Here is a 24897-nt window from a genome sequence, read left to right as displayed (position 1 = left end):
GGGCTGCCCGGGTGCAGGATTCTGGGGTCAGGCCCTGCCGGTGCTGTCGGTGCCGCCGTTCGGTGCTTTCGGAACAATCTCGAGTGTCCAGACCCGCAGAACTCGGCAGAAGCGGAATCCCAAAGGCAGGAGGGAGGTTCTGCCGGCACTCAGGAGGGAGGTTAACAGGAACCTGTAATCCCTCTTTAGCTGAAACTGCCAATTGCTTTGAACAACTGCTCCTGGGAGAGCGGGGCAGGGATGAGTCACCGGCACACGCCGGGCGCTCGCCTCTGCAGTCTCCAGAAATCCGAGGTGATGCCGCAGTCGGCTCCGCTTAAGGCGTTGGAAGACATTCCCAAGTGGCAGAGCTCTGCCATCCTCAACCCCAGATCGTCCTTCCTCCAAGGGTCATCCCAGAGAAGCTCCTTCCCTGTCCACGCTGGAGTCCACGAGCGAGCGGGGCCGTCGTTGTGCAGCGTGGGCTGTGCAGGGGACTGTGGGCAATCACCCCCTGCTTGGACGATGCTTCCAGCACATCCCACCTCCGTTTTTTTGGGACAAACGCTGTAGAGGAAGAACAGGCCATGGCTCCAGTGCTGCCTGTGCTGTCCCTGAGCCGGCATCCCCCTGTGTTCAGGGAACCTTCCAGCCCTCAGTGCGGTGCAGCCTCAACTCCTGGAATTGCCTCACTGAACTGCAGAAACTCATTATTGCCAAACACATGCAGGTTTCTTGGGCATAGTTTCTCACTTTTTATTTTATAATCAGTGTCAGAAAAAAAAATTGGCACATTACAAGTCAAAGCAGATTGATACAGTGACAGCCCACAAACATCTGCAAGGGCATAGCAGGAAGTGGTGTGATTGTTGTTGTTTCAAGAGAAATTCACCCTTCCCGAAATGTTTCCTTCAAGGCTAGAAACAAAACTCAGGCCAGTTAAATATCTAGTGGCAATTTTTAAGAGTAGGACTAATAGTTGAAACAAGTTTCTTTACAAGGCTCATATCAGAATTCACAATACTGGTCAGAGTTAAATAGGTCCCGTTTGGGTTAATACCATTTTTTGACACATTTAAAGCACAAGTAACAAACTTCATCAATTGCTTTGGCATTTGAAAAGAAGAGGAAGTTTCACTATAGAACTGGTGTTGGTGGTGTTTACTGGGGTGACCACGGATTCAAAAGCAGTTCTTCCAGATTTCTCACTTAGCACTGGATATTGTTTGTTTTGATTAAAAAAATGCCACTTAGGAACTGCACAATCAGGAGAAACCTTTGTCAACAGCAGCTCTGCCTTCCTGAATAACTTATGCCATTGCTGAGGACCCAGCACTGGGAACATGCCATCCCAAAGCATCTTTGGAGGGAAGGGGAGCTATGGTGGGGCTGGACAGACAGCAGGACACAGCTAAAAAGGAGCCAGAATCAGCATCTTGGCTCTCCAGAGGTTTTGGGAGGAGCCAAAAGGCTCTGGGGAAAGGTTCCATTAAAAACACTTACTTGCCACTAAGGCTAAGAAGGCAAAATACAAAATTTTCATGATTATATTAAAAGACTAGAAAAATGAAAGAGCAGGAATTAAAACACACAGTGAAGGGATTTCTCCCAGTTTTCCCTGTGTCTCTGTTTTCCTTCCATCATCCACTGAACTGGTCCTATTTTCTACCAAAAAAAACCATCACAAAAGCCCATTTGCAGCATTTCCTGCACATCACCTCCCCTCCAGGGACACCCCAAATCACAGGAAGACACTTCTGGCTTTGAAATATGGTCACTCTAGTAAGGGACTGAAGAAAATCCACGGATGCAAGTTTCGCAATGGAAAATGTCACCACAACGGCAGCTGGGACTGGATGATGGATGTGGGGATGAGATCTACACAGCTACTTAGCTCTTGGCTTCAGGCATAAAAAACTCAGAGTTAAAAAAGGAAAATCCTTCGAATTCTGACTGGTCAATGTTCCTGATGACTTCCTGGTCGGGAGGTGTTAGCACGGGTGGGTGGCGAGTGAAAAACCGGTCGAAGTTTTCAGCGCTGCGTCCGCACTATGAGAGGGAGAAAAGAATGGATGGTGGGTGGGGCAGGAAGTGGTGGGATGGGTTTGCACCAACCCCCTGTCATGGCACAGCCACGTCAGGACAGGAAAAGGTGCAAAACACACCTTGTTAGTCACAGGGTGCTGGCATGGCATGGCGTGGCACAGCCAGGGACTGGCACAGCCCCAGCGGTGCCACGGGAAGCGGCTGCAGCAGGAATGGGATGGGGTGCAATGAGAACAAGGGCCCTGGAACTGCCCAGGCTCTGGGTTGTGATTCACTGGACTAACAAGAGCAGTAGTTCACATCAGTGGGTGCCAGGTCACTGCACAGCTCCAGCCCAGGCTCAGTTCCTGCCTGTCACACGTCACATCCCCACAAACAGCCTCCTCTGCTCCAAGGGCTGGGGACTCTCCCTCCTGTCACACGCAGCCAATGCTCTCTGGGCCCTGTTTCCTCCAAGAAGCTGCTCAGCCAGCAAATCCCAGTCCCTCAGGTCTCTCTCCCATTGCCCCTGAGAGAACACACGCTCCAAGTGCTGCCACAATCTTTCCTGGTGTTTAACTTTCATTTGTTAAGTAAATAGATTTGCAATTTTAATAAACGTCAGACTAAATTTAATAAAATATTAACGACAAATACATGTAAACTTCAACATTTCCCATTCCCTCCTCTGCTCAGAGGTTTCAGGGAAGACAGTGTGAAAATCCATCAGCCCCCATCGCACGTTCCTTTGGCAGCTCTTATATGTCCTTATAGCACCAAGTGAGAACATTCTTCTCAAACCTCTAAAAACCAGCTCAATGGGTCATGCTTGAGTTGATTTAACTTCAGCCTGAGCCCATCCTTCCAATCCCATGGTTCCCCCTCAGGTTTGTATGGCCACATCTTCACATTTCTAGTCTGGCTTTGTTAAGCTTCTGCTCCCAAAAGTGTCTCCTGCCCACAGCCATGAGCTCAGCCCAGACACGAGTCCAGCCCTTCTCCCCTCCTGCACCTCTCCTGGGCTGTGGCATCCCATGTGCTGCAGCCCCAGCCCCGGGGACCCCGCAGGAGCCCTTGGTGGGGCTGTTGGGCAGCCTAACACCTTCCCAGAGCCATCTCATTAACATCAAACCAGCAATTAAACCCTCCAAATGGGAGCTGCCACTTCCACAAAGCCCGGGGGGCCAAAGGCAGGACACAAGGAGCCCAGCTGGGCTTTTCTGGGCCACCAGTTCCCCCCGAGCACTGGGATAACACAGACCCCCAGCAGGATCCCTGGGAAAGCTGCAGAGCTCCAGCCACCAGCCCAGGGACACCACACCTGGCAGGGGTTACCTGCCCCTGCCATCAACCCCAACACACCCTAGGAGCCTTCCAGAGCCTCCCAACCCCACTGTCATTCCCTATTAGCTTCAGAAGACCTCAGTGCAGACACTCAGGGCAGCTCATGTGCAATGTCTGACAGCACCAGATGCCTTTTGGCTACAAAGAAACGTGCTGTCTTAAAAAAAAAAAGTATTAAAAATAAAAAAAAAAAATCAAATGAGCAACCCCCTCGGGAAGATTTAAAAATTAATCCTGACGAGATGCTACCAGTTATTGTAAAGAAAGCACAAATATATTTTAATATGCATATTGGCAAGCAAGAATTTCTAGCTATCATGCAATAAGTTAAGTATATGTGGATGGAAAATCTGAAAAGTTGCATCTATCCATAGTATTTCCTGTCCTGCTGTGTGGAAATCGTGGACTTTCTATTTGGATATAGATAAAATGGATGGATAAAATCAATACTTTAAAGCTGAAAATTAGGTTTACAGAAGTCACATCCAAGCCCATCCCTGAGGTCTGAAGGTGGTGACCTTGCCCTGGCTGTTCTCACTCCATGTCCCGAGACAGCTGGGGGCTCTGGGAACGGAGCAGGGTTATTCCAGCCCAGCTGGAGTTCCAGACTCCAGGTTTGAGCCACCCCTGTGATAAGGGAGAGCAGGAAGGATCTGTGCCACTCTCGGCAGCAAATGGTCTCTATCTGCAGGAGCACCTTCTTTACAGCTTCCTAAATTAAGTTCCATGTTATTGGACAGGAGATGCCATGTGAATTTTTACATTTATCTAAAGCCACCTTGTGAAAAATCTGCCTCCTTTTAGTTTGATATTAATGTACAGGCATCACTCCATCCCGACTGGAGAAAGGGGGAGGGTGGGAATTTATCTTACATAAATCCCAGCGTGTCCTGTCTAATATTTATAGCCAGCACAGAATGGCTTTTCTTCCTGAGCTGCAGAAATAAACCTGTCAGCTCCGAAGATGGCCTTGTGTTTTATCACTTTCCTGCTTGATTTCAAATAGAGACAAAAGGCATAATAAAATATTTTCCATTGATCCCTGGGATGCAATCAAGGACCATAAGAAGCCAAGGATGCTGCTGCCACCGGCCCTCGTTCCCAGCACCAAGGAGAGGTACAGCCACAATCCCACTGGCCTTGCAGGCATCTCCTGGGCAAGTCTGACCTTCCTGGTGCTGCTCTGGGTCAGGAAAATTGGTTCCTTGTACCCCAGGGAGGATCAGGGCTTTTCTGGCAACCGTGTTTAGGGAGATTTGGGTCACAGCAGGAACTTGGGGCCAGGCTGAGCGCCCCTGTGCTCATCAGGAGGGATGATGGTGCTTTGGGATGCTCCAGCGCATCCCTTGATCCCTGTTGCTGGCAAAGGGAGCATCTGCTGCAGGGGCTCCTGATATAGGGCCCTGCCTTTCATCCAACTCCTATGGAAAAAGCCAAGTTTCTGCCTAATGTACCGAAAACAGTGGCTGATTAGTCTGGGGAATCTCAGAGAAAGTCTTTACAGGACCCTGGGAATCCCAGAGCAAATCCTGACTGGATTACCAGAGGAGATATTTAACCTTAGCACTTCCACCTGCCCACTGTCAGCCCCCCTGAATCCTTAAATCCCACCTAATTAGGAAATTACTTATGCAAACATTGGAACTCACCTCGTACAGACTGAACTAAGGCTACAAAACCCCACACGCAGGGAACCAGCCTTTTACACACCCAGGTCTATAAATGGCATTTCAATATTAATTAACTCAAGGCAGCCAGGGGAAAATTAATTTATGCAATTAAAAATTATTAGATTAAAAGCCGTTTTTTTAACCCCCTCATCCTGTTGTAAGTAATCCTGGGCTCTGCCATGTGATTTCAGTACTTTCAAAATGAGACTTTTCAAATCACTAGGCTTTATGTAAAGTAAAGGAGTAATTAGATACCAAAAACAATAATTATCTCAACGAGAGACAGGGAGAGCAGAGAAGTGTAAATACACTGCCAGGGTAACTGCAGACCCAGGGAAGGAATTGTTATGCACCAGCCAAAGCAGGGAGCAGCCAAGCACAGCCCCACGTCAGAAGCACCAAAGACAACCCAGCCCCTGATCTGTCTCGTTCCTGACTCTCTGATAAAGGTTAATCAAGCACAAAGCAACACAAGAGCTCTTGGGAATTCACTTCCAGCTCCGGGCACGGAACAGCCCAGCCAGGCAGGGGCTGCAGCCTCCATTTCCCTGTTGGGGTACAATGATTGAGGGTTTTGGGAGGGGTTTGATGCCCTTCCCAGAAGCAGGGCTGGGCAGGCACAGTGAGCCCTCCCCAGCAGCTCTCCGTGCCCTCCCAGTACCCCCCTCAAAACTGCAGGGATGCTACAACATCAGGGAAATGTGTGGAGACGGGGTGTGGATGAGGAACTGAGCCACCAGCTCAAATCAAACATGAATTAATGACACTTCTGATAAGCAAAATGATGCTACAGACAATTGGAATGGGTCTCTGCTCCTCTTGGCTGGTGTTCCTGGGGCTGAGCATGGGCTGGATCAGGGGATGGCTGGGGGCAGACACCCAGCCCTCATTTGTGTGCTATGCCTTATTTTGAGGCTCGGGATACAAACAATCCCTGCAGCCTGACCTTTATAGACATTAATTTATTTAAAAAAAAAAGAAAAGAAAATAGACTTAAGCCAAGGGGAAGAGCCAGGTTAGCAACAACTCCTCTGCAGCAGTGCTCAGCCCTGGTGTGACCCCTGAAGGTCACAAACACGCAGCAACATCTCCCCTTGTCACCCCCCACTCTGTCAGTGCTCCTGCTCCTGCTGCTCCGCTCTGCACTCACTGCTGGCACGGAAGAAACAGCTTTTTGCAGCACAGAGGCACTGCTGGAGAAATATCAGCTATCAGCAAGTACCTGAGTTGTCTTAATCCTCCCTAAATCCCAAATCAGCTGCTGTTAATCTCCCTGTCCTATCAAACGAGGAATTTTCCCGGCGCCAGCCGCTGGGTGAAGCGACAGCCGGCAGCTTAACCAGCCCCCTCCCCAGGCCGGTGTCAAAGGGATTTTTAAAGAAAGAAGACATTTAAAGCAGGACAAAATTTGCACATTTTAAAGCAGAAGAGCAGTAAGGAAGTACTTTTGATGGAATTCAGTTGTTTTTCACTGCAAAACACCAAACACCAATGTTGTGCCCCAGTCCAGGGCAGGTGACACTGGGGACCTGCTGGGGAGGAGAGGGACAAGGTAGAGAGGGGACACAGCAGCAGCAGCTTCACTGGAAAACAGACACAGAGAAAGGTGGGAAATGGCAGGAGCTATGGATTTACCTTTGTGCCTCAGCATCCCTGGCACAAAGGTCCGACCTCACCCCCAGAAAAATCACGGGGTGCACAAACAGCCCCAACCTCTTCACACTGTTACACTCTGGTATCAAAGTTAACGCTGTCCTGGTAACACTGTTCCTACACAGTCCAATGGCTTTAAGATCCCCTTCCTTCCCAAGGAAAGGCAAGCAGGCAGCTATCCAGACCCCTGGATAACCATCCCATCTGCTTCCCAGCACCTGGGTCTCCCCATTTCTGAGGCAGGCAGGGAGAACAGGAGATTATCCCTCTGCAGATGTGGGGACAGCCTGGGCCACCAGGCACAGAGTGGAAATGAGCAGCTCTGAGGACAGGACCCCGTGGAGCTCCCTGCAAAGGCATCATTGCCAGGAGTGAACTTGGTAAAAATATCTGCCTGAAACCAAGACAAGTAGCCCCAAATGTAGGCAGGGCATGGCTGGCAGCTGCCCAGGTCAGCACCCCTGCCCTACCTGTGCCACGTGCTGGAGGGAGATGGGGCTGTGGAGGCTCAGACACGGCCACCAAATGGGTGGATTGTTCCTATTTGATCAGTCAGAAAAGGAGCTGTAGGAGGGAGAGCTGCTGGAGCAAAGAGGCATTGAGAGGGAGCAGAGCTAAGGGTGCTGAGCACCCTGCACCAAATGGACTCCCACTCCATGTGTTCCCTGAAAGCAGAGCTTTTCCAAGCACCAAAATGAATAGAATAACTGTAAAGCAGAGGAAAAGCAGATGTGTATGAGGCAGTGGGACAGGGGAGGGTTCAGGTAAATACATGGAGCATCTCTGGACTCCCAGTTGTGACCCAGGACGACGGATTAAGGGAGCATGGAATGTCCCCACCCTCATCTCAAATATCAGCCATGGAGATCAGATTAACTGTGGATTCAGTTCTCTGTGAGACACCAGTGCCCAAGTAGGGTACAGCAGCCAAGAGGCACCTGGGGGGGAAGCACATGAATAATCCCAAGCCTTAAGGAACTGGAGCACCACAGAGAGCCTTGGACATGGCTGTGACCCTGCCAGTCCCACCAGTGACAAGGAGAAATAGAGAAAAACCAGGGAGAGGCATCCCTGTTCCTGAGCCTACACAGTCATTGCTTCCTGCATATCCTCTCTGGGGGAGGGCAGGGAGAGCACAGGGAGAGAGGGGGCCTCACAGAGTTTGGAGTCACAGAGCAGCCACAGCACTGCAGGCAGGAAGACCCACAGTGGGGTTCAGGCTGCACCCCTGCACTGGTGTTACATGGTCAGATGTTGCTGCAACGATGGCTGGACAAGGAGCAGTCAAGTATTCCCATCTTTTTCGACAAACAGGTTTCTGATTGCTCCTGCCTCCATCTCCCTTTGGTTCTGGCAGCTCATTCCCCCCAGGCTGCACTCCCAGCACCTCTCTCGGGCAGAGCCAGGCAGGACTGAGGGAGAGCAGCCAGGCAGGATCCCCTCACCACAGAGCTCCCTCCACCTGCGAGCCAGGCTCCAGCTTTCCACCTTGGAGAGACACTGTGGGGTCAAATTCAGCTCCACTGTCCTCTCAGGCAGGCTGAGCTGATCTGGTGCTAAAATAAAGTTGAGATTAAAGAAAAGAGAGACCTGGTCAGCTTGAGAAGAAGGAAGGAAAAACCCAACAGAGAGACTGAGCCAGGATGACAGACAGACAGTGCTGCAACACAAAGGGATCCAGGAGCTGAACATGTGGAGCTTCCATCCCTGCAAGCCAGAGTGGGACCAGGCATCCCCAAGTTCTCCTGCCACAGCAGAGCTCTGACACGTGCCAGACCCCAGGAGAACCGATCTTCCAGGCAGACAGAGAAATGGCACCTCCAGGACGAGCAGCACCCGCCCGTCTGCCCGTGTGTCCCCACGAGCGGGAGCAACCCTGGAGGAGAGCCCGGGCACACGGGAGGGCAGGACAGGGGGCACGGGACACTTACAGCCTTTGGCTTGAAGGGGGGCTGGATCTCCTTGCGCTCCAGCTTGTCCCAGTCGATGTAGCGGAAGAAGGCGTGTTCCTTGATGTCCCGCTCCCCCTCCGGGCCGCAGCCCAGGCGCTTGGCGGGGTGCTTGGTCATCAGCTGGGGGAGAGCAGGAGAAGACACGGTCACTCACAGGGTGTCCAACTGCTTCCCACGTCCCCAGGGAGCTGTGATGTCCAGCTGGACAGGCAGCACCGTGCGGCTGCTGCCCCGGGACACCCCAAGTCAGGGTCTGTACCCCAGAGGGGTCCTGTCTGCTCCACCTGCTTTTGGGGCTCCAAGCAGAGGATCGAGGGAGAAGCCAGAGCAGCTCCAGGGACAGGGAAGGTTGACAATGGCTTATGAAAGCAGGTGGCAGGTACACAAGCACTGGCAGGATGGGCACATCCCCTTTCCCTCTGGGAATGAAACTGGTTCACCAAGAAACAACCTCAGGGTGCTGGCAGAGCGCCCCACAGTGCTGCAGCCTCTCCTGCTGCAGTGGGGGGCAGGACGGGAGCAGAGCTGCCTCTACTTGGTACAAACTTCTCAGCATCTGCAGAATCAACTCTAAAACCCCCTGCCCATTCAGGATGAACAATCTGCCCTTCAAAATTTTCATCAGCCCTCCTCCAGTAGAACCTCCACTCCTCCAGAGCTGTGGTAGCACAAACATGAGGTGGATTTCTAACGAAAGAGTCAGTTTGGAGAAAAAAAGCAGAAACAGTCCATTAATGTTGTTTATCATCTAAACTTCTCCTCTTCACTGGCTCAGTAACAGAAAGGGGCCCCAGGAATTAAGGGCAGCTGTACAACATTAATATCCTGGGGCAGGGTTTGAGCCCCATTCAGAGATCAGATGGAGATTCCAGAGATTCACAGGACGTTGATAAGGATGGAGAATATGAGTTATATACCTGCAACAAAAGCACTGCTTTATTAAAAGCAAGGCAGTTCAAACTGGTCCCAGGGCTGTGCAGAGGTTGCAGGAAGTCTGACTCTGTGTCCCAGGGCTGGGGGAGCCTCTGGGAGGAAAAGGAGATGCCAATGCTCCAGCCAGAGAGCTGAGGAAAGAGTTTCAGAAGCAAGCAGAGAAGCTGTGGCTGCCCCATGCCTGGAAGTGTTCAAGGCCAGGTTGGATGGGGTTTGGAGAAACCTGGTCTAGTAGAAGGTGTCCCTGCCCATGGCAGGGGGTTTAAACAAGATAAGCTTTAATGTCCCAACCCAAACCATTCTAGGATTTGCAGACCAAAATAAGCCCATCAGCCCAGGCAGCCATTGGCAGCACCCACCACCCCATGGGGATCTCACAAGCCTCTGCCAGGTCTCCATCCAGGGAGAGCTCCTCTGCCTGGGGTGCAGGTGTTGGATACGAGTCAGTCCTGCCACCCCTGACGGTACAAAACAAACTTGCTCAGGGAAGTTGATCTTTAACAGCAGTGCTGCAACAGCGTGCTGAAAGCAAGGAAAACTCCAGGAAAAAAAACCCCAGAACCCTAAAAAGACAAACTCCAACAAATATGAGGCAAGAGCAGAGGCATCAACCACTCTGTGAGCAAACAGCTCTACATCCCTGTCCCCCAGCCGTGATGCCATCTGCAGCTGGGAGAGTGATGGAGCGTGGCTTCCCTGGATCAGCATCCCCCTGGAAAGCCCATCTGCAGACAGTGAGGGCCTGGCAGGCTACACAGGCTGGACCAGGGATTTTCCAGCCTCTGCTCAGGAAGAGGATGTGACTGGCATCAGCATCAGCTTTGCAGAGCCTGTCCCTGTTGGAGCAGCCACGCTGGAGCATGGCCAGTGGGCCCAGGAGGGAGGGCACAGGGGGCCAGGTGGCAGCAAAAACAAAAGCAAGGATTTTTTTCTAACTTGTTTTTTGTTAATAACCAAGTTTCCCTTGGCATTGCAGCACAGAGCCCTTTATAAAATAAAAACCCAACAACAAATCTCAGAGTAAGAAGCCTGAGAAGGTGGTAGAGGTAACATGTTTTGGCCTCTTGAACATGTGGGGCAGCAGCACGGACAGCAGCTGTGATGGGCTTTTCTCAGGCACCAGCACCAGGGGAAATGGTACCCAAAATACCTGTAAATATTCCCAAAATGCTGCAGAAAATGTGCCATTTCATGCCTTTGCTGCCAGGCAGAGATTAAAGAGGGAGCTGATAGTCACAGACAATCTGTTCCCCTGGAAAGGGCTGATTTGCTCAGGCACCATCAAACCCCTCCATATGGGATGGAAAAGGCTGAGGGTCTGTGCCGGTGCCCACGCGCTCCTGGGGCCAGGACAGGAGTCTGGCTCCTAATAACCAAACCTGAGCTACCTGCCCATGGAAACAGCAGCTCCAAGATCAGCCTTCAGAAACAAATCCGAGCTGACAGCACAGGAGGGAAATGCTCCGTTTGATCCACTAATTGCTGCTGACTGGAGAGTCCTGGAGCCACGTGCCAGTGAACTCTCCAGTTTCCTTCCCAGCCAAGGATCCCTGATTAATGCTTGTCTCTGGGCTCAGGCCGGTTCCAGGCTTTCAGGATCAAACACGTTTCATCTCTGAGTGGTGCAGGGATGACTGGCACCAGCACACTGGAGTGAAACCACGAGGGAACAAGGAAATGCGTTTGGAGAGCGCGGCAGTGCAACACCAAACCTCTCGCAGGTAAGGGCAAAGGCTTCTCCAGTGGCTTGTTCCCTGCACTAATGTAACACCAGGTTTGTGCCCTCCTGGCAGACCTACCACACACCAACACAACCAGTTCAGCCTCAGAGCAGCTCACCGAGATGTATTCCACTGTGTTCCAGGGCAAAACGTACATACTTAGTTCCCAGCTTACTAAAAAGTTCTTAAATCCTACACAGTTTTAATTCAACTTTCGGGTGTAGCAGTTTGGTGGTGGCAAAGAATGTCAGGAGGTTTTGAAACAACTGTAGTACAGAGGGAACCACCACTTTGGTACAAAAAAAATCTGGGAATTTATAGAGAATCAACCCTCGGTGCGTGGCCAAATATCCTCCCATGCAGCCAAATATCCTCCCATCTCCAGAGTGAGAAAAGCCATCGCAGCTACACCCAGCAGACGCTGCAGTCACGGTCCCTGCTCATCTATTTACAGCACCTACACTGTGACTGATGCAGCAGCAAACAAAGCTGACACTGAGCCTGGTCCCTGTTCCAGCCTCAGGGACAGCGATGCTCAGCAGCACCAGGCACCTCCCGCCTCCTGCCTGACCAGGAACACGCTGGATTCTCCCTTTACATCCCCAACATCACAGTAAGAGGATGAGAGACGGTGACAGGGTCAGTGGGAATCCCCCTCTGACCACCCGTGTGGTTTCTAAATTAAGGACTTGATTTTCCCACATTCTGCTGATGGTGGTGGGGCAGCACCCCTCCCTGTGCCCCATTCCAGGTGGGAACACCTGCTTTTCCCCACAGGACAAGCGAATATTCCTCTTTAACACCAGCTCAGAATCCTGGCAACGCCAGGAAGAGGCTTTGAAATGCCGCAGTGGGAGCGTGAAGCGCAGGATGTGTCATTTGTAGATAGAAACACTATTTTGAGAGAGAGAACATTCAGATATTTTCAATATTAACTATTATAAGCAAACATTTCTTAAATTCCTACACAAACACATATTTATAGCAGTGTGTGGCACTTGGGGGTGAGATGAGGCTCAGTCCCAAGCACAACAGAACAACATCAGGACCTCGCCAGCCTTTATCCATCACATCCCAAATTAACTCAGGCTGCATTTAAGTCATGACTAGGCCCAGTCCATGGGGAGGTCGGGATGCTGGGCAAGGCAGAGCTTCACTGCAGATTAAGAGACAGGATAATGAAAATACTGCCCTGACACCACAGAGATACCATCAGCACTGAGCTTCAGGTCATCTTGAAGGGTGACATCAGAGCTAAACAGAAGGATGAAAGTGTCTGATCTTAGAAAAACTATTTTGGGATCACGTTCACTTTCCCTGAGCATCATTTTTCACTTCAGGCAAAGATTTATAGAGCTGCCCTGTCCTCACCTGATGGGGCACAGGGTCTCTGGGGATGCCCTCCCTTCCCACCTCCCAGCCCACACCCCAATTCCCTCCTGAACTTCACCCAAGCCCTCAGAGCAGCCCCTGAGTCCCAGCTGTATCTCTGCTCAGTGTAACAGTACAGAGAGGATGTGGGTGTTATTTTTACCTGGTTTTAGTACACACACACACACAAATGACATAGGTTGTAGTTTTAGGAGTGGAGAACCCACCCAGGTGTCAGATCCCCTCGCGCTGGGGAGCAGGGGCTGAGCTGGGACCCCCAGGTGTGCAGGATCTCACTGCTCCCACTGCCCATACACCCCCCCAAGCCAGCAGAGGACCCAGCCCAGCCCTTACCCCTTTGCAGATGGCCACTGCCTCCTTGGACATGGACTTGGGGTAGGCGACGTTGTGCTCCATGATGGACTGGAAGAGCTCGTCTTCATCTTCTCCCTCAAAGGGGGCCTAGAGCAAAGCAGACACAGGTTCAGTGGCATTTCTGGGTCCCTAAGCTTCCATGTGCTGTTGTTGTCCTTGGTCATGGACCCAGCCCTGGCTGTGCCATGCAGGGATGTGAATCATCATCACAGTCCCTGGGGCTGCACCCAGAGTCGCCCCAAGCTCCTAAGAAAATGCCCCAGCTGTGTGCCAGCAGCATGGCAAATTCCACATCAGTGAATGCTCAGAATGGAATGTAACACAGCCCAGAGGAATCAATTAAACTCAATTACCTGGCCAGCCAACATCTCATAGAGCAGGACTCCAAACGCCCACCAATCCACAGACTTCCCATAGGGCTGGTAAGCAATTATCTGCAAACAAGAGAACAGCAGGATTACACTCCCAGGTCTGACCTGGTGGCACAAGGCAAAGTGACTCCAAGCTGCAGCCCAGGTGACAAGGACGAGGTTGTTCACTGGGACACGTTTCAGCACTGAAATCCCTCGACCGCGCACACTCGGAGTTCCTCCCACCTGCTCTTTACCAGCGCTCTGGGAAAGCCAGGTGTGAACTGTTCACATCATAAGGGCCTTTAAAAGGAAAGAGCACTTAGAAGAAATCCTCTGTCCTGTGAAGTCCCCACCTGCCCATTGGGGAAGGTCAAAGCCCAGCAGGTGAGGAACAGCTTTGTTCAGCGGGGATCGCACGCAGGGCTGTTCGCACGCAGGACCTGCCACCTTGGCATGCAGAGCTCTGGCTTGGAATAGGAAAAGTCCTAAAAATGGGTCAAGCAAATCACAGGACTGTTTTACCCCGAAGCCACGTTGGCCTGAGCACATTGCAGCTCCCTAAAGGAGGAGGCAGGGAGCAGCAGAAGGGCCTGGGCTGGAGCGTGGTCACCGTGCCACAACCTTATTGCTATTCCCAACGAGGAGGTGTGAGATCACTCCTCTGAGACCCACTGCCAGCAGGCTTTAATGCCATTCCTGGGTGCCACAGTGATCTGCATCCTAATTTCCTATTTTCTGTTTTTCTTTTGGAAAAAAAAGAATTAGAGCAAGGAGAAGAAAATAAGAGTTAAAGTGAAAACACTCAGGCAAATACTCAGAGAACTGGTCATCTGTCCTGCTTTGAAGGAGCATTAATCACCCACAGCAACCAGCTCTGCACCAACACCCCCAGTATTAATCCTGGTGGGATGAGGGGATGGAACACATATTTGATCCAGTAATTGGAAACCTCACTGGCTGCAGCAAACACAACATGGTTTAGCACACGAGTGCATCGATGTCCTAACAAAGAGAATCTCTTTCCCTAAAATATTTACATGCATAAATATTAATCTCATTATTTCAAATTCAGCAGTGACAAGATTTTAGAGGGATGTTTTTATGCGAAGGAAACAGACACTGGGAATAATTATGCCCCTGAATTTCACAATTGTGCCCATGCAGCACCTCATGGAAGTGTCATGTTTGACTCCATCCCATCAGTAATAACCAAATGCAAAGTCATTTTGGGGTGATCTAGGGCCACGGATGGGGAGTGTCTCCCCATCAGACACACGGCCTCTCACTGTGAACAGTGAGCTGGATAGATCTAAGGATTGCCACTTCACAGGGAAATATTATCCACTGGTAATTCCCTGTTTCCCACTGGTCATGTTGTGCTGGAGGTGTCACACACAATGAGGGACAAAGCTGAGCTCCTGAGCTCTCGTCTTTTCCAGGAGCAAGGGAGTAGCCCATGGTGGTCTGAGTGTGCCAAGGGTCAGACAGGCGTGGAGCTGCCAGCAGGACATGGGAAAAAACCAAGAGAGGGAAAACACACTGCAGGGAGAGCAGCATGAGGATTTGCTGCACTTTGAGGGGAAGCAGGGAACAGTCCAACAAAGACACAGATCCAGTATCCCTGCTTCCTTAAGGTCAGCAGGAGATGGACAGCGCTGAGGGGATGAACTTCCCAGGCTGATAGTGAATCCCTTAATGTCCCTGTTTCAACAAGCAACTGCCCAAAGCAAGGTTGTGCAGTGGGGAGGAGCAGCAGGGAGGCTGCCGGGCCGTGCCCGGAGCAGTGGCCGCCCTTCCCAGCTCACCTCGGGCGCGATGTAGTCCGGAGTGCCACAGAAGGTCTTGGTGGTCACCCCGTCCCAGATGTTCTCCTTGCACATGCCGAAGTCTGCGATCTTTATGTGCCCCTCGCTATCCAGCATCACGTTGTCCAGCTTCAGGTCTCTACAGAGTGAGAGCAAACCCATGACACAACGGACGACACGAGTCTCCCGACTCCTGGAGCTCTGCTGGACTGCTGAGCTCCAGCTTTGTCTCACACCCCAGACTCTTTGCAGGGGAAATGAGTAATAATAAGTCAGAGATCTGTCAGGATGGAGTGTTTATTTTACTTTTAACCCACAGGAACACCATGCTGGGCACAGCGCTTTGAAGTGTATGATGGAAACTACTCATCTGGCAGGGGATGGATTGAATTGATTTTGGTTTTTTGCTCCTATGAAAATCAAAGTGCACTTAAAGCTCCCAGTGATGAAGAAGCCCCTATTCAGCACAAGTCCCTGTCTCACCTGTGCTCTGCTCCCCATGAAATACAAATCAGCTGTGTTTCTCTCTGATCCTCACCCACAGAATACCTGTTTGTGGTACCCAACTTCCCAGAAGCTCTGCTCCTTAGAACAAGCTGCAGGGATGGATCCAGCTGCAGAGCCTCGGATCCAACTCCCAGCCCCAACTCGGAGGTGGGTGCTCCAGCCTCAAGGACACTTCTGTAGCAAACAGTATTTTGGTGCAATTTCTACACTCTTGCTGGTTTTAAGGCTGCTTTTCCCAATTATCATGTCAGTGCTTAGAACTCCGACAGGCCAAAGGCAGATGGACAGGAGCTGGGATTCAGACTTGGAGGAAGGAAGGAAGCAGGGACACTGGGGACTGACAAACCAAGAAATCTCTCTGCAGTAGAGGATGGCAAAAAACATCCCTTATGTCAAGTTTGCTCTACTTCTTTCATCTCCAGCATCTCCCTTTGCAGGGCACTTAATGGTATCTGACACTCATTAGGATGCTCTGCTCCACCCTGGGCTCTGGGAATTCTCCTGAGCAGGGAGGAGCAGTGAACACTGGTTTCAGAGCTAAACCAGCAGCCTCTGAGCCTGGTCTGGCACGTGGCAGCGACCCAGATCCTCTGGGTGCTGTAATCATACTGGGAATAGCAAAGGAGATGCAGTGGCTGAAGCAGAAGTGACACTCACACTGCAGAGCTCAGAACCAGCCACCGGCGAGCGCTTCCTCCAGTGTTAATGGTACGAGAGAGGTGCCCTGAGGGGCTGGGAGCTGCTCCAGGCTGCCAGCCAGCATTTGTGTTGTGTGGAGAGAAACACGTGGAACGGGGGTAAGAGAGAACCAGAGGTGCCTTCCTATAAACCGGGATAAAGCAGGAGCCTCCTCCAGGGGAGGGGAGGAAGGAGGAACCTGCTCACCTACCGATAAATGATGCCTTTGCTCTGCAGGAAGAAGAGGCCAATGGCTATTTCTGCTGCGTAGAACCTGAAATGGGAGAGTCAAAAGGAAGGCTGATAATGAAAGGAGATGAATCAAAATGAAAACCTTTCAAATCCGATCGCAGTGAATGAAGCATCTGAAGGTTTTCAGGAACACATCCTGCTCTGTCCAGCTCACAGGGGACAGGAGCCAAAAGGCACCAGTTAACACTCAGGCTGGCCATCCCAGCATAGACCCAACACCCAGTGTCCTTTTTGCCCCCCAGGGAGGGGGAGAAGCCTCCAAAACCTCCCTGCCTTGTGCTTTCATTTACATAAATTTATTTATTTAGCTCAGTTATTTACAAGTGCAATGTACCTCAAAGGTGAGGTGGAGGTACCAGCATCCTTGGCAAAGACTTCTCCTGCTTCTTCCCAGTCCTGTTGTTTCCCCTCCCTTTCTGCCCAGGAATTGCACCGCAAAGCCTGTGCCTTGGGCTCTATTTCCAGCCACATGACACAAATACATCCCATACCTACCCCAAAGGTGCCAAACTACTGCACTTACACTGCGTGGGGCTCCTTGAACCTCCCAACCTGCTGGATCTGGTACATCAAGTCCCCACCATTCACATATTCCATCACAAAATACAAGCGATCCTAAAGGAAAAAAGAGACAATTAACAACAGAATTATCAGAGCAGGGAACCTGCAGGGGCCAGAAACAAGGACTGAGGCGATGGGCAGCTCCAATCTGTATTTCCATGGCAATACAGTCATCATCCCTGTGCTCCCCACGAGGTGCAGGGGGCTCATGTTCATACAGAGCCCAGAAGTGCTGATTCCTTTGCAACACTCGGGGCTGAAGCTCTGTACCTCTGCAGACAGCTCTGCTGGAGAAGGCAAGTGGAGGAATCCCTAAACCAGAGGATTTTCACTTCCCAGGAATATGTTTGCCCTTCTTCACGGAATCTGTTTTCAGAGAGTTGGTCAGGCAGCTCCTCGCTGGCATTTCCCCACACACTGCATGGCTTCAATTAAGGGATGCACAGGAGACATGAGCACTTCCAGTGGGGACCAAACTCCACCCATGCCCACCATGACTTGGCAAAGCACCAGGAGGACGTGTGACATTGCCAGCCCTCTCCTGGGCCAGCAGTGCCGGGGCTGCACAGGTCTGCAGAGGATCCAGCTGCCCCTGATCAAGCTGGGGAGGCAGGAAGGAGCTGCACCCCTTTTCCTCACTCCTCCCAGCCTGGTCTGAGGGGCCACCTCATTTAACCACATATGGTTAGTTGAGTCCTGAGGAGTTCAGAGGTGCTCTGAGGGCTGGAGCCCCTCTGCTCTGGAGCCAGGCTGGCAGAGCTGGGGTATTCACCTGGAGAAGACAGGGCTCTGGGGAGACCTGAGAGCCCCTTCCAGTGCCTAAAGGGGCTCCAAGAGAGCTGGGGAGGGACTTTGGACAAGGGCACAGAGTGACGCATGCCCTTGACACACAGGAGCCAAAGGACACTCTGAGCTGGCCCCATCCCAGCTCACGGAAGGAAGGACAGAGGCTGGAGCACTGAGAGCTGCAGGTTGGCAGCTTTACATAACAGTTCATAATATTTCCTCATTTCCTCCCTAAATAAGCTTTGTCCTGCTTTTCAGACAGGAAGGACAAGGAGATCCGAAGAGATGCAGATGGAGCACTGCCATAAGAAGGGCCATGGAGGAACTGGGGTCATGAGCTCCAGCACTCCACAGGGCACAGCCCAGCCTGGCGGTGCCCAGCCGGAGGAACCGGAGTCATTGGCTCCTGCCTCCTGGCACAGCCCACCCAGACAGGGGGCCAGCACCAAAGGGAATTAAATAGAGCACCAAAGGGGCAATTGGGCCGTGTAAAACACGTGACACTGATGGGAGAGAAGGGCAAATTCAGTTTGGGGATTTTGGAGCCCCCCACTCTGTAAGGGACTGTCCTGCCAGCCCGCGGGGGAAGCACGTGCAGGCAATGTCACCTTGAGCAGGCAGAGCCACGGCAGCCAGGCTGTGACAGCCACGGGAGAGCAGAGCAACGCTGTGCTCGGCTGCAGCTGCTTCCTAAATATATCGATCGGCCTCAAGAAGGAAGAATATTAAAAAGACGGTCTCTTGAAACAGCCAGCTGAGCTCTAAAAGCAGGAGCTGAGCTTTCCTCATTTGGGAGGGGAAGGGAACGCTGGTGCTTCAGAGAAAAATGCCATGAGTAAAGCAGGCAGATGGCTGGGCAGCCCACGGGCTGGGAGGGAGGGATGGATGGGCACAGAACGCTGTCCTGGCTCCTGCTGGAGGCAGAAAGGACGGCGTCTGTCCAAGTCTGGAGCATCCAAACTCACTGAGCAACAGCACAGTTCGGAGATGTAAATCCCACTGCAGAGCCTGGCATGGAGCCAGTGACACCCCCCTTTGCTGGGCAGACAAGGTGCAGCTCCCAGGCTCCTTCCAGTGCCCTTCTCCTAATTAACCACTTATTAACCTAATTACCTGTTTAGTCCATCCCCTGTCCAACCCCACACTGGAAACAAGTGGCAGTGCCAGGACAGCACCCAACCCCTTATTAGACACTAGGGAGAAATCCATCCCTGTGAGGGTGGGGAGGCCCTGGCACAGGTTGCCCAGAGAAGCTGTAGCTGCCCCATCCCTGGAAGTGTTCAAGGCCAGGTTGGAGAGGGTCCCTGCCCATGGCAGGGAGTGGAACTAAGTGATTTTTGAGGTCCCTTCCAACCTAAACCATTCCAGGATTCTGTGCTCCTGTGATTTATCATCTCAATGTTGCTGCAGCTACTGTGCCCTTTGTGCTGTGCCCCAGAGGGAACTGAGGTCACCAGTGAAGGCACAGCTCACCTGGGGACACCCAGGGACCTCTGGCTCACACCCTTCCCTGGAGCCCAGGATCTCACCAGGATCTTTCAAAGCAGAGCACCCCAGGACACGCCAGCACAGGCATCTCTTGCCCTTCAGCCCCAGGCAGGAGCTCTCTCTCTCATTGCTCATCTTCACTCTTTCTTTAACACAGACTCAGGGCTCGTGTCTCTCCCGAAGCCGCTGAGCCAACAGCCTCGGCTGAGAACTGTGCTCTGGACTGTGCTCCCAGAAATCAAAGTGCTTTGTGCCAGCCTTTGATAATACACCCTGCTATACATTTTGATTACATTACAAATACGATTACTATTAAGCTACTATAGGTCTGCCAGGAATAATCCCGCGCTGACTCACTTCAGATGCCAGTGAGATGCTGTGTGAAATAGCTGCTCCTGCCACATTCTGATTACTGTGCTGCAAAGCCAGGCCGCAGGCTTTAAACACTCAATGTGTTTGGTAAATGAAATTTCTGGAATAATATTAAAATGTAATCCTCCTGGAAAGCATTGTCATCGTTCTAAAGGACTCTACTGATTCCCTCTCCCGGCTCCCACTGACACGGGCCTGGACATTCTCATTCACAGGTTGCTCGAGGGCTGGGCAGGAATTGTGTTAAAGGTCCCCTGTCCCCCTCTCCACTCCTGACTCATACAAACCCAATCACATGCCCGTTTCAAACTGGATTTCCTGTGGTTTGGATTAGGTTTCTCCCTTTACTCAGGGTTTTGATCACAGGGATGAGTTCTAGGAAAAACTGCAGCACTTGGCAATTGAATCATAAGGGACATTGTGGGCTGGGGGTGCCTGAGGGGCTGGGAAATCACTACTAACACCATGAACAGCTCCCTGATGAAAACATCTCAGGAGAGTGCAGCTATTGGACATTACACTCTCATTTCACACACCCACATTTTGTCATGGAGACACTTTTGCCAGAGAGGTGGACAAGCTGTGAGGTTGCCAAGGCAGAGAATACAGGGCTGCTTTGGCAAGAGCAGTGATGTACAGAGAATCAGGGAGTCCCAGAATGGTCTGGGTTGGAAGGGACCTTAAAAATCATCCAGTTCTACCTGTGCCATTGGCAGGGACACCTTCCACTAGCCCAGGTTGCTCCAAACCCCATCCAATCTGGCCTTGGACACTATTGCAATCCATTTGCCAAGGGTCAGGCTCCCAGGGCTCAGGGTCCACAGTCCCTCCTGCCCCTTGCCCAGGGACAAGCTGTGGCACCAGCACTTACCATGGTCTGGAAGCAGGAGTGGAGCTGGGTCAGGAACGGAGGCTTCCCGGAGAGAGCCAGGACGCGCTTTTCCACCATCGTGCACTCCACATCATCATCCTGGATAACAACGTCCTTCTTCAGGATCTTCACAGCATAGAGCTCGTCTGTGCCCTTCCTCTCCGCCAGCATCACCTACTCAGGGTGGAGGATAAGTGCAGGATCAAGGGAAATGTGGATTTTAAATGCCTTGACCTTAAATAGTTAAACTAACGGCTTGCTTATTATCCTGCGGCTCCTGTTACAACCCCGAGAAGAGCTTCAGGTGCCAAATGATGCAGAAAGCTATCAGGGGTATTGCCAAAAGCATTTAGGGACACCAAGTCTAATGAGTAACAAGTCTACTCTCTCACCACCTCATTGCCCAGAGGAGCCCATCCCAAGGGTTTGCCGATGTCTGAGCCCAGCTCACCCCCCAGCACCCCCAGCCCTGAGTCAGGGCCCAGGGCAGCACCCTCAGAGTGTCACCAGCAACAGGGGAGGCTGTCAAGAGTCTGAACACAGAATCCATCAAATTACAAAGTGGTAAAAATTTAAAGTGGAAAAGAGTCAGTCTATAGTGAATAGTAAGGAAAAAACCACACAATTTTCTCTGTTTCACCCTGCCCCTCAACAGTGACCAAACCCCACTGTGTGCGGGTCCATCCCCCAGCCAAAGCCCCTCCCAGCCAGAAGAATCCATCCAACCTCTCATTTCAAACCAGTCTCACCCATTTACAGGTTTATTTATTGCAGTAAATGGGATTCACTGCTTCTGATGGTGCAAATTCCCCGGGTTAATCCCATCAGCCCAGCGAGGGTCCCCATCCCGGCCCACCACGCTCCATCAGCCTAAGCTGCTCCTTGTGCTGCCAGCAACACAAACTGACTCTGAAACCACACTTTGCCTCCCATTTTCCCTCTTGCACTCTCTCATCACATTAGATTGGAGTGCTGGCTGGAAATGAATTGCTTTTCATTTGAAGGAGTCGGCAGAAATCCTCCAGTCACATTGGGAACAGCAGCTCGGGGGTTTTGGAAATAAATTATGTGAAGTCAACACCAATAGGGTGGAACTGAAATGCACTTCAGGCTGGGGCAGACTGGCAGAAGACACACAAGTGGGTCTCGGGATGACTTTTGAGACTCTAAGGACAACCGGATTAACCCTCTTGTGTTCCAGCCCTGGCACAGCTGCCTAGGGCAGGGGTGGAGTCCCCATCCCTGGAGGGATTTAACAGAGTGTGGATGTGGCACTTGGGGACATGAGTTAGTGGTGGCCTTGGCACTGCTATGGGAAAGGTTGGACTCGACGATCTTAGAAGGCTTTTCCAACCTCAGTGATTCTGTGATTCTGTTCTATGACACAGCCCAAGAACCAGGGATGACAAGGCAGGGACACAGCCCAAGGATTGAGGTCTTCATTGCCCACCCACTTGTTTGAGTGAAAGTACCAGCGGGAGAGGGAACAGCCCCTCCCGAGCACACACGGCTCCGGCTCGTTCCCGGTGCTTGGCCCTGGGGAGCTCGGCTGTCCCGGACACGCTGCCCGTCAGGATTAGCTGGGAATGGCGCTGGAGCTCCTCAGAGCCAAGTGCTCTGGAGAAGGTGCTGACATTTCCCTCTCATCAGCGGGGTGGGACTGCAGCGGCCACACACCGACTCATCCCTCACAGGGCTGGGCCGTGGGCTGGCGGCTCAGGGACCTCGGCAGAGCATTGATTCACTCGCTGGTGCTCGAAAAACACTGTGAGCCCAGAGCAGCTCGTTGTGCTGCTGGGACGGAACCCAGGAAGGCACAGGCACTGGGACCAGCTCTGGGCTTTGCCTTTTCCCGCTACCAGTTCCCTGAGATGTTTGCAACAGCCCTTTGCACCACACACAGGCACGGACAGACGGACACCCTGCCTGCAGCCACGGAACAGTAACGACAGGACAAGGGGGAATGGCTTCACACTGCCAGAGAGCAGGGTTAGATGGGATATTGGGAAGAAATTCCTCCCTGGGAGGGTGGGGAGGCCCTGGCACAGGTTGCCCAGAGAAGCTGTAGCTGCCCCTGGATCCCTGGAAGTGTCCAAGGCCAGGATGGATGGGGCTTGGAACAACGTGGGCTAGTGAAAAGTGACCCTGCCCATGGCAGGGGGTGGGACTGGATGAGCTTTAAGGTCCCTGCCAACCCAAACCATTACATGTTTCTCTGCCAGGGCAGCAGACACAGCTGTCTCACATGGAGTCTGCACCTCTGCCCTCCCTTCTGATTCTGCCCAAACTGAATTGTTTTGGTTCATCGCCTCCATTTATCACCATTTTTACACAAGTTGAGCTTTACAAGGTGCTGTACACAGGTGCTAAAACCAGGGCTGATTTCTAAGTGATAAAAGCAGACAGGCTTTGCTGTTCAAAATTGGCAGAAAAGAAGCAACTGCTCCAAGAATAGAGTTTGTGGGAAAATTAAACCTGTTACCTGGGAGTAAGGGCATTATATACAATATTAGTTATATACAGACCTGCCCTGCTATCCATAACCCTTTCAGAGGAAAGTTAACTAAACCAGGGAGTCTCTGAGCCTGGCATCTGCTGCTGCCCTGAAGGGACCTTGCTGGGGACGTGGCTCCCACCCCCCTGTGCAGCGAGGCAGAGGTTGGCTGGGGTACCACCACAAATGCAAAAAACTGCTCCAGGGCACACATGGGCTGTGAACACTTCGTGCAGCAGCTTCCCAATGACACAGCAACCCCCAGCACAGCTGAGCCAGCCCTGCTTCGCTGGGATGTGAAAGGCAAAAGGACCCTCCAAGCTGCTGAGAACCAGCGGGTGACACACGGGGGACCCCGGTGTGAAGTGTGTGCCCGGGAGTGCAGGGATGGTGGAAACCACCCACTGCTCTAGCCCTCAGTCACATCCGAGCTGTGTTCCCCTCTCCTGTGCTAAAGAATCACAGAATCATTGAGGTTGGAAAAGACCTCCAAGACCACAGAGTCCAACTTATGACTGATCCCCACCTTGTCCCCCAGCCCAGAGCACTGAGTGCCACATCCAGTTATACCTTGGACACCTCCAGGTGGACACCTCCAGGGGACTCCACCACCTCCCTGGGCAGCCCCTTCCAATGCCTGACCACTCTTTCCATAAAGAAATTCTTCCTGACGTCTTTCTGATGTCCTGATGTCTGGAGGTGTTCAAATACCAAGAGATGCAAACAGGCAAATGCCCCAGCACAGTCAGTGATGCCCTGACCAGAGCCATGCACAGATTGTGGTTGATTATCACAGCACATGAAAACTGTCTTCCATTGCTCTGGAATCCAGAACTGCAGCGGCCAAAGGCTCCACCCTGCTCAGCAAAACACCACAAAACCCCCCAAAAGCCTGACAGCTCGAGAGCACAACAGATTGATTAGCTGCAAAAATATGAGCAAGCCACGTAATTTCCTTTTCCTCTATTTATATTACAGCAAAGCAAACCCAGGGTGGGCTGTGCCAAGTGCTGCCTCCCTCCCTGGGAAGGTCTCCCTGCCCATGCCAGCCCATGGAGTGCTGCCATCAGCCACAGTCCTGGGGGCTTGGTGGGACTCATGACCAGGGGAGCCCCAGGGAGATCCCAGAGCACCCAGGAGCAAACAGGGCCACCCTGTGTCCTGGGGCTGAATGCACCAACCCAGGATTCTGCACACCCAAGCCCCTAATTTCCAAACCACATCCATTTTCCACCCCCTAAACTCTGCTGCCTGGCTCGGGGGACCTCCATCTGCCAGCACACTCGCTGGGAAGCAGATTGCATTCTTTTTTAATTTTTTTTTAGTGCAGAAAAAAGCTGATATTTAACTTGATTTATTCCTGTAATATAGACTATTGTTTGGGAATGCTTCAGCATAAAAACTGGAGATATTCTGAACATAGAGAAAGCAAGTTTGTTAAACTCCACCGAGGCCAACATATTGGTACTGCTGACCCGGACTGCCAGAGTGTGGAGAGAGGAAAATACCAAGCAGTAAATCTGAGATCCTGATGCCAAAGAGTTAACAGAGAGAGACAGAGACTCACTAAAACAGTGTGGTTATAGTCCAAGAGCTCTCACAGCCAGCAGGGACTGGGAAGAGAGAGGCTGGCAGCAGGCAGCCAGCAGAGGAGCAGGCAGTGCCAGCCCTAGGAGGGAAGGTCACAGTGCCAGCCCTGGAGAAGGA

General features: G+C 51.8%; 1 protein-coding gene across 2 annotated transcripts in view; it reads right to left on the bottom strand.

Annotated features, from left to right (window-relative positions):
* Positions 1-24897, bottom strand: part of PRKCB (protein kinase C beta) — a 100872-nt gene that overhangs the window by 6897 nt on the left and 69078 nt on the right. Inside the window, exons 10-17 of one of the 2 annotated variants that reach the window (XM_032704046.1) lie at positions 20697-20870; positions 17142-17233; positions 16578-16640; positions 15182-15320; positions 13377-13457; positions 13003-13110; positions 8603-8743; positions 548-2028 (exon numbers count right to left, since the gene is read on the bottom strand). In XM_032704046.1, the coding sequence (XP_032559937.1) occupies positions 1870-2028; positions 8603-8743; positions 13003-13110; positions 13377-13457; positions 15182-15320; positions 16578-16640; positions 17142-17233; positions 20697-20870 (957 nt within the window). In that variant the 3' untranslated portion in view covers positions 548-1869. Of the gene's footprint in view, positions 1-547; positions 2029-8602; positions 8744-13002; positions 13111-13376; positions 13458-15181; positions 15321-16577; positions 16641-17141; positions 17234-20696; positions 20871-24897 lie in introns of those variants that run through there. The other variant, XM_032704047.1, reaches the window with a different exon arrangement.

The sequence above is a fragment of the Chiroxiphia lanceolata genome, chromosome 16 (genome assembly GCF_009829145.1).
Source record: "Chiroxiphia lanceolata isolate bChiLan1 chromosome 16, bChiLan1.pri, whole genome shotgun sequence".
Classification (NCBI taxonomy): domain Eukaryota; kingdom Metazoa; phylum Chordata; class Aves; order Passeriformes; family Pipridae; genus Chiroxiphia; species Chiroxiphia lanceolata.
The sequence above is the reverse complement of the archived record's forward strand: the minus strand, read 5'-3'. Positions and strand labels throughout refer to the sequence as shown.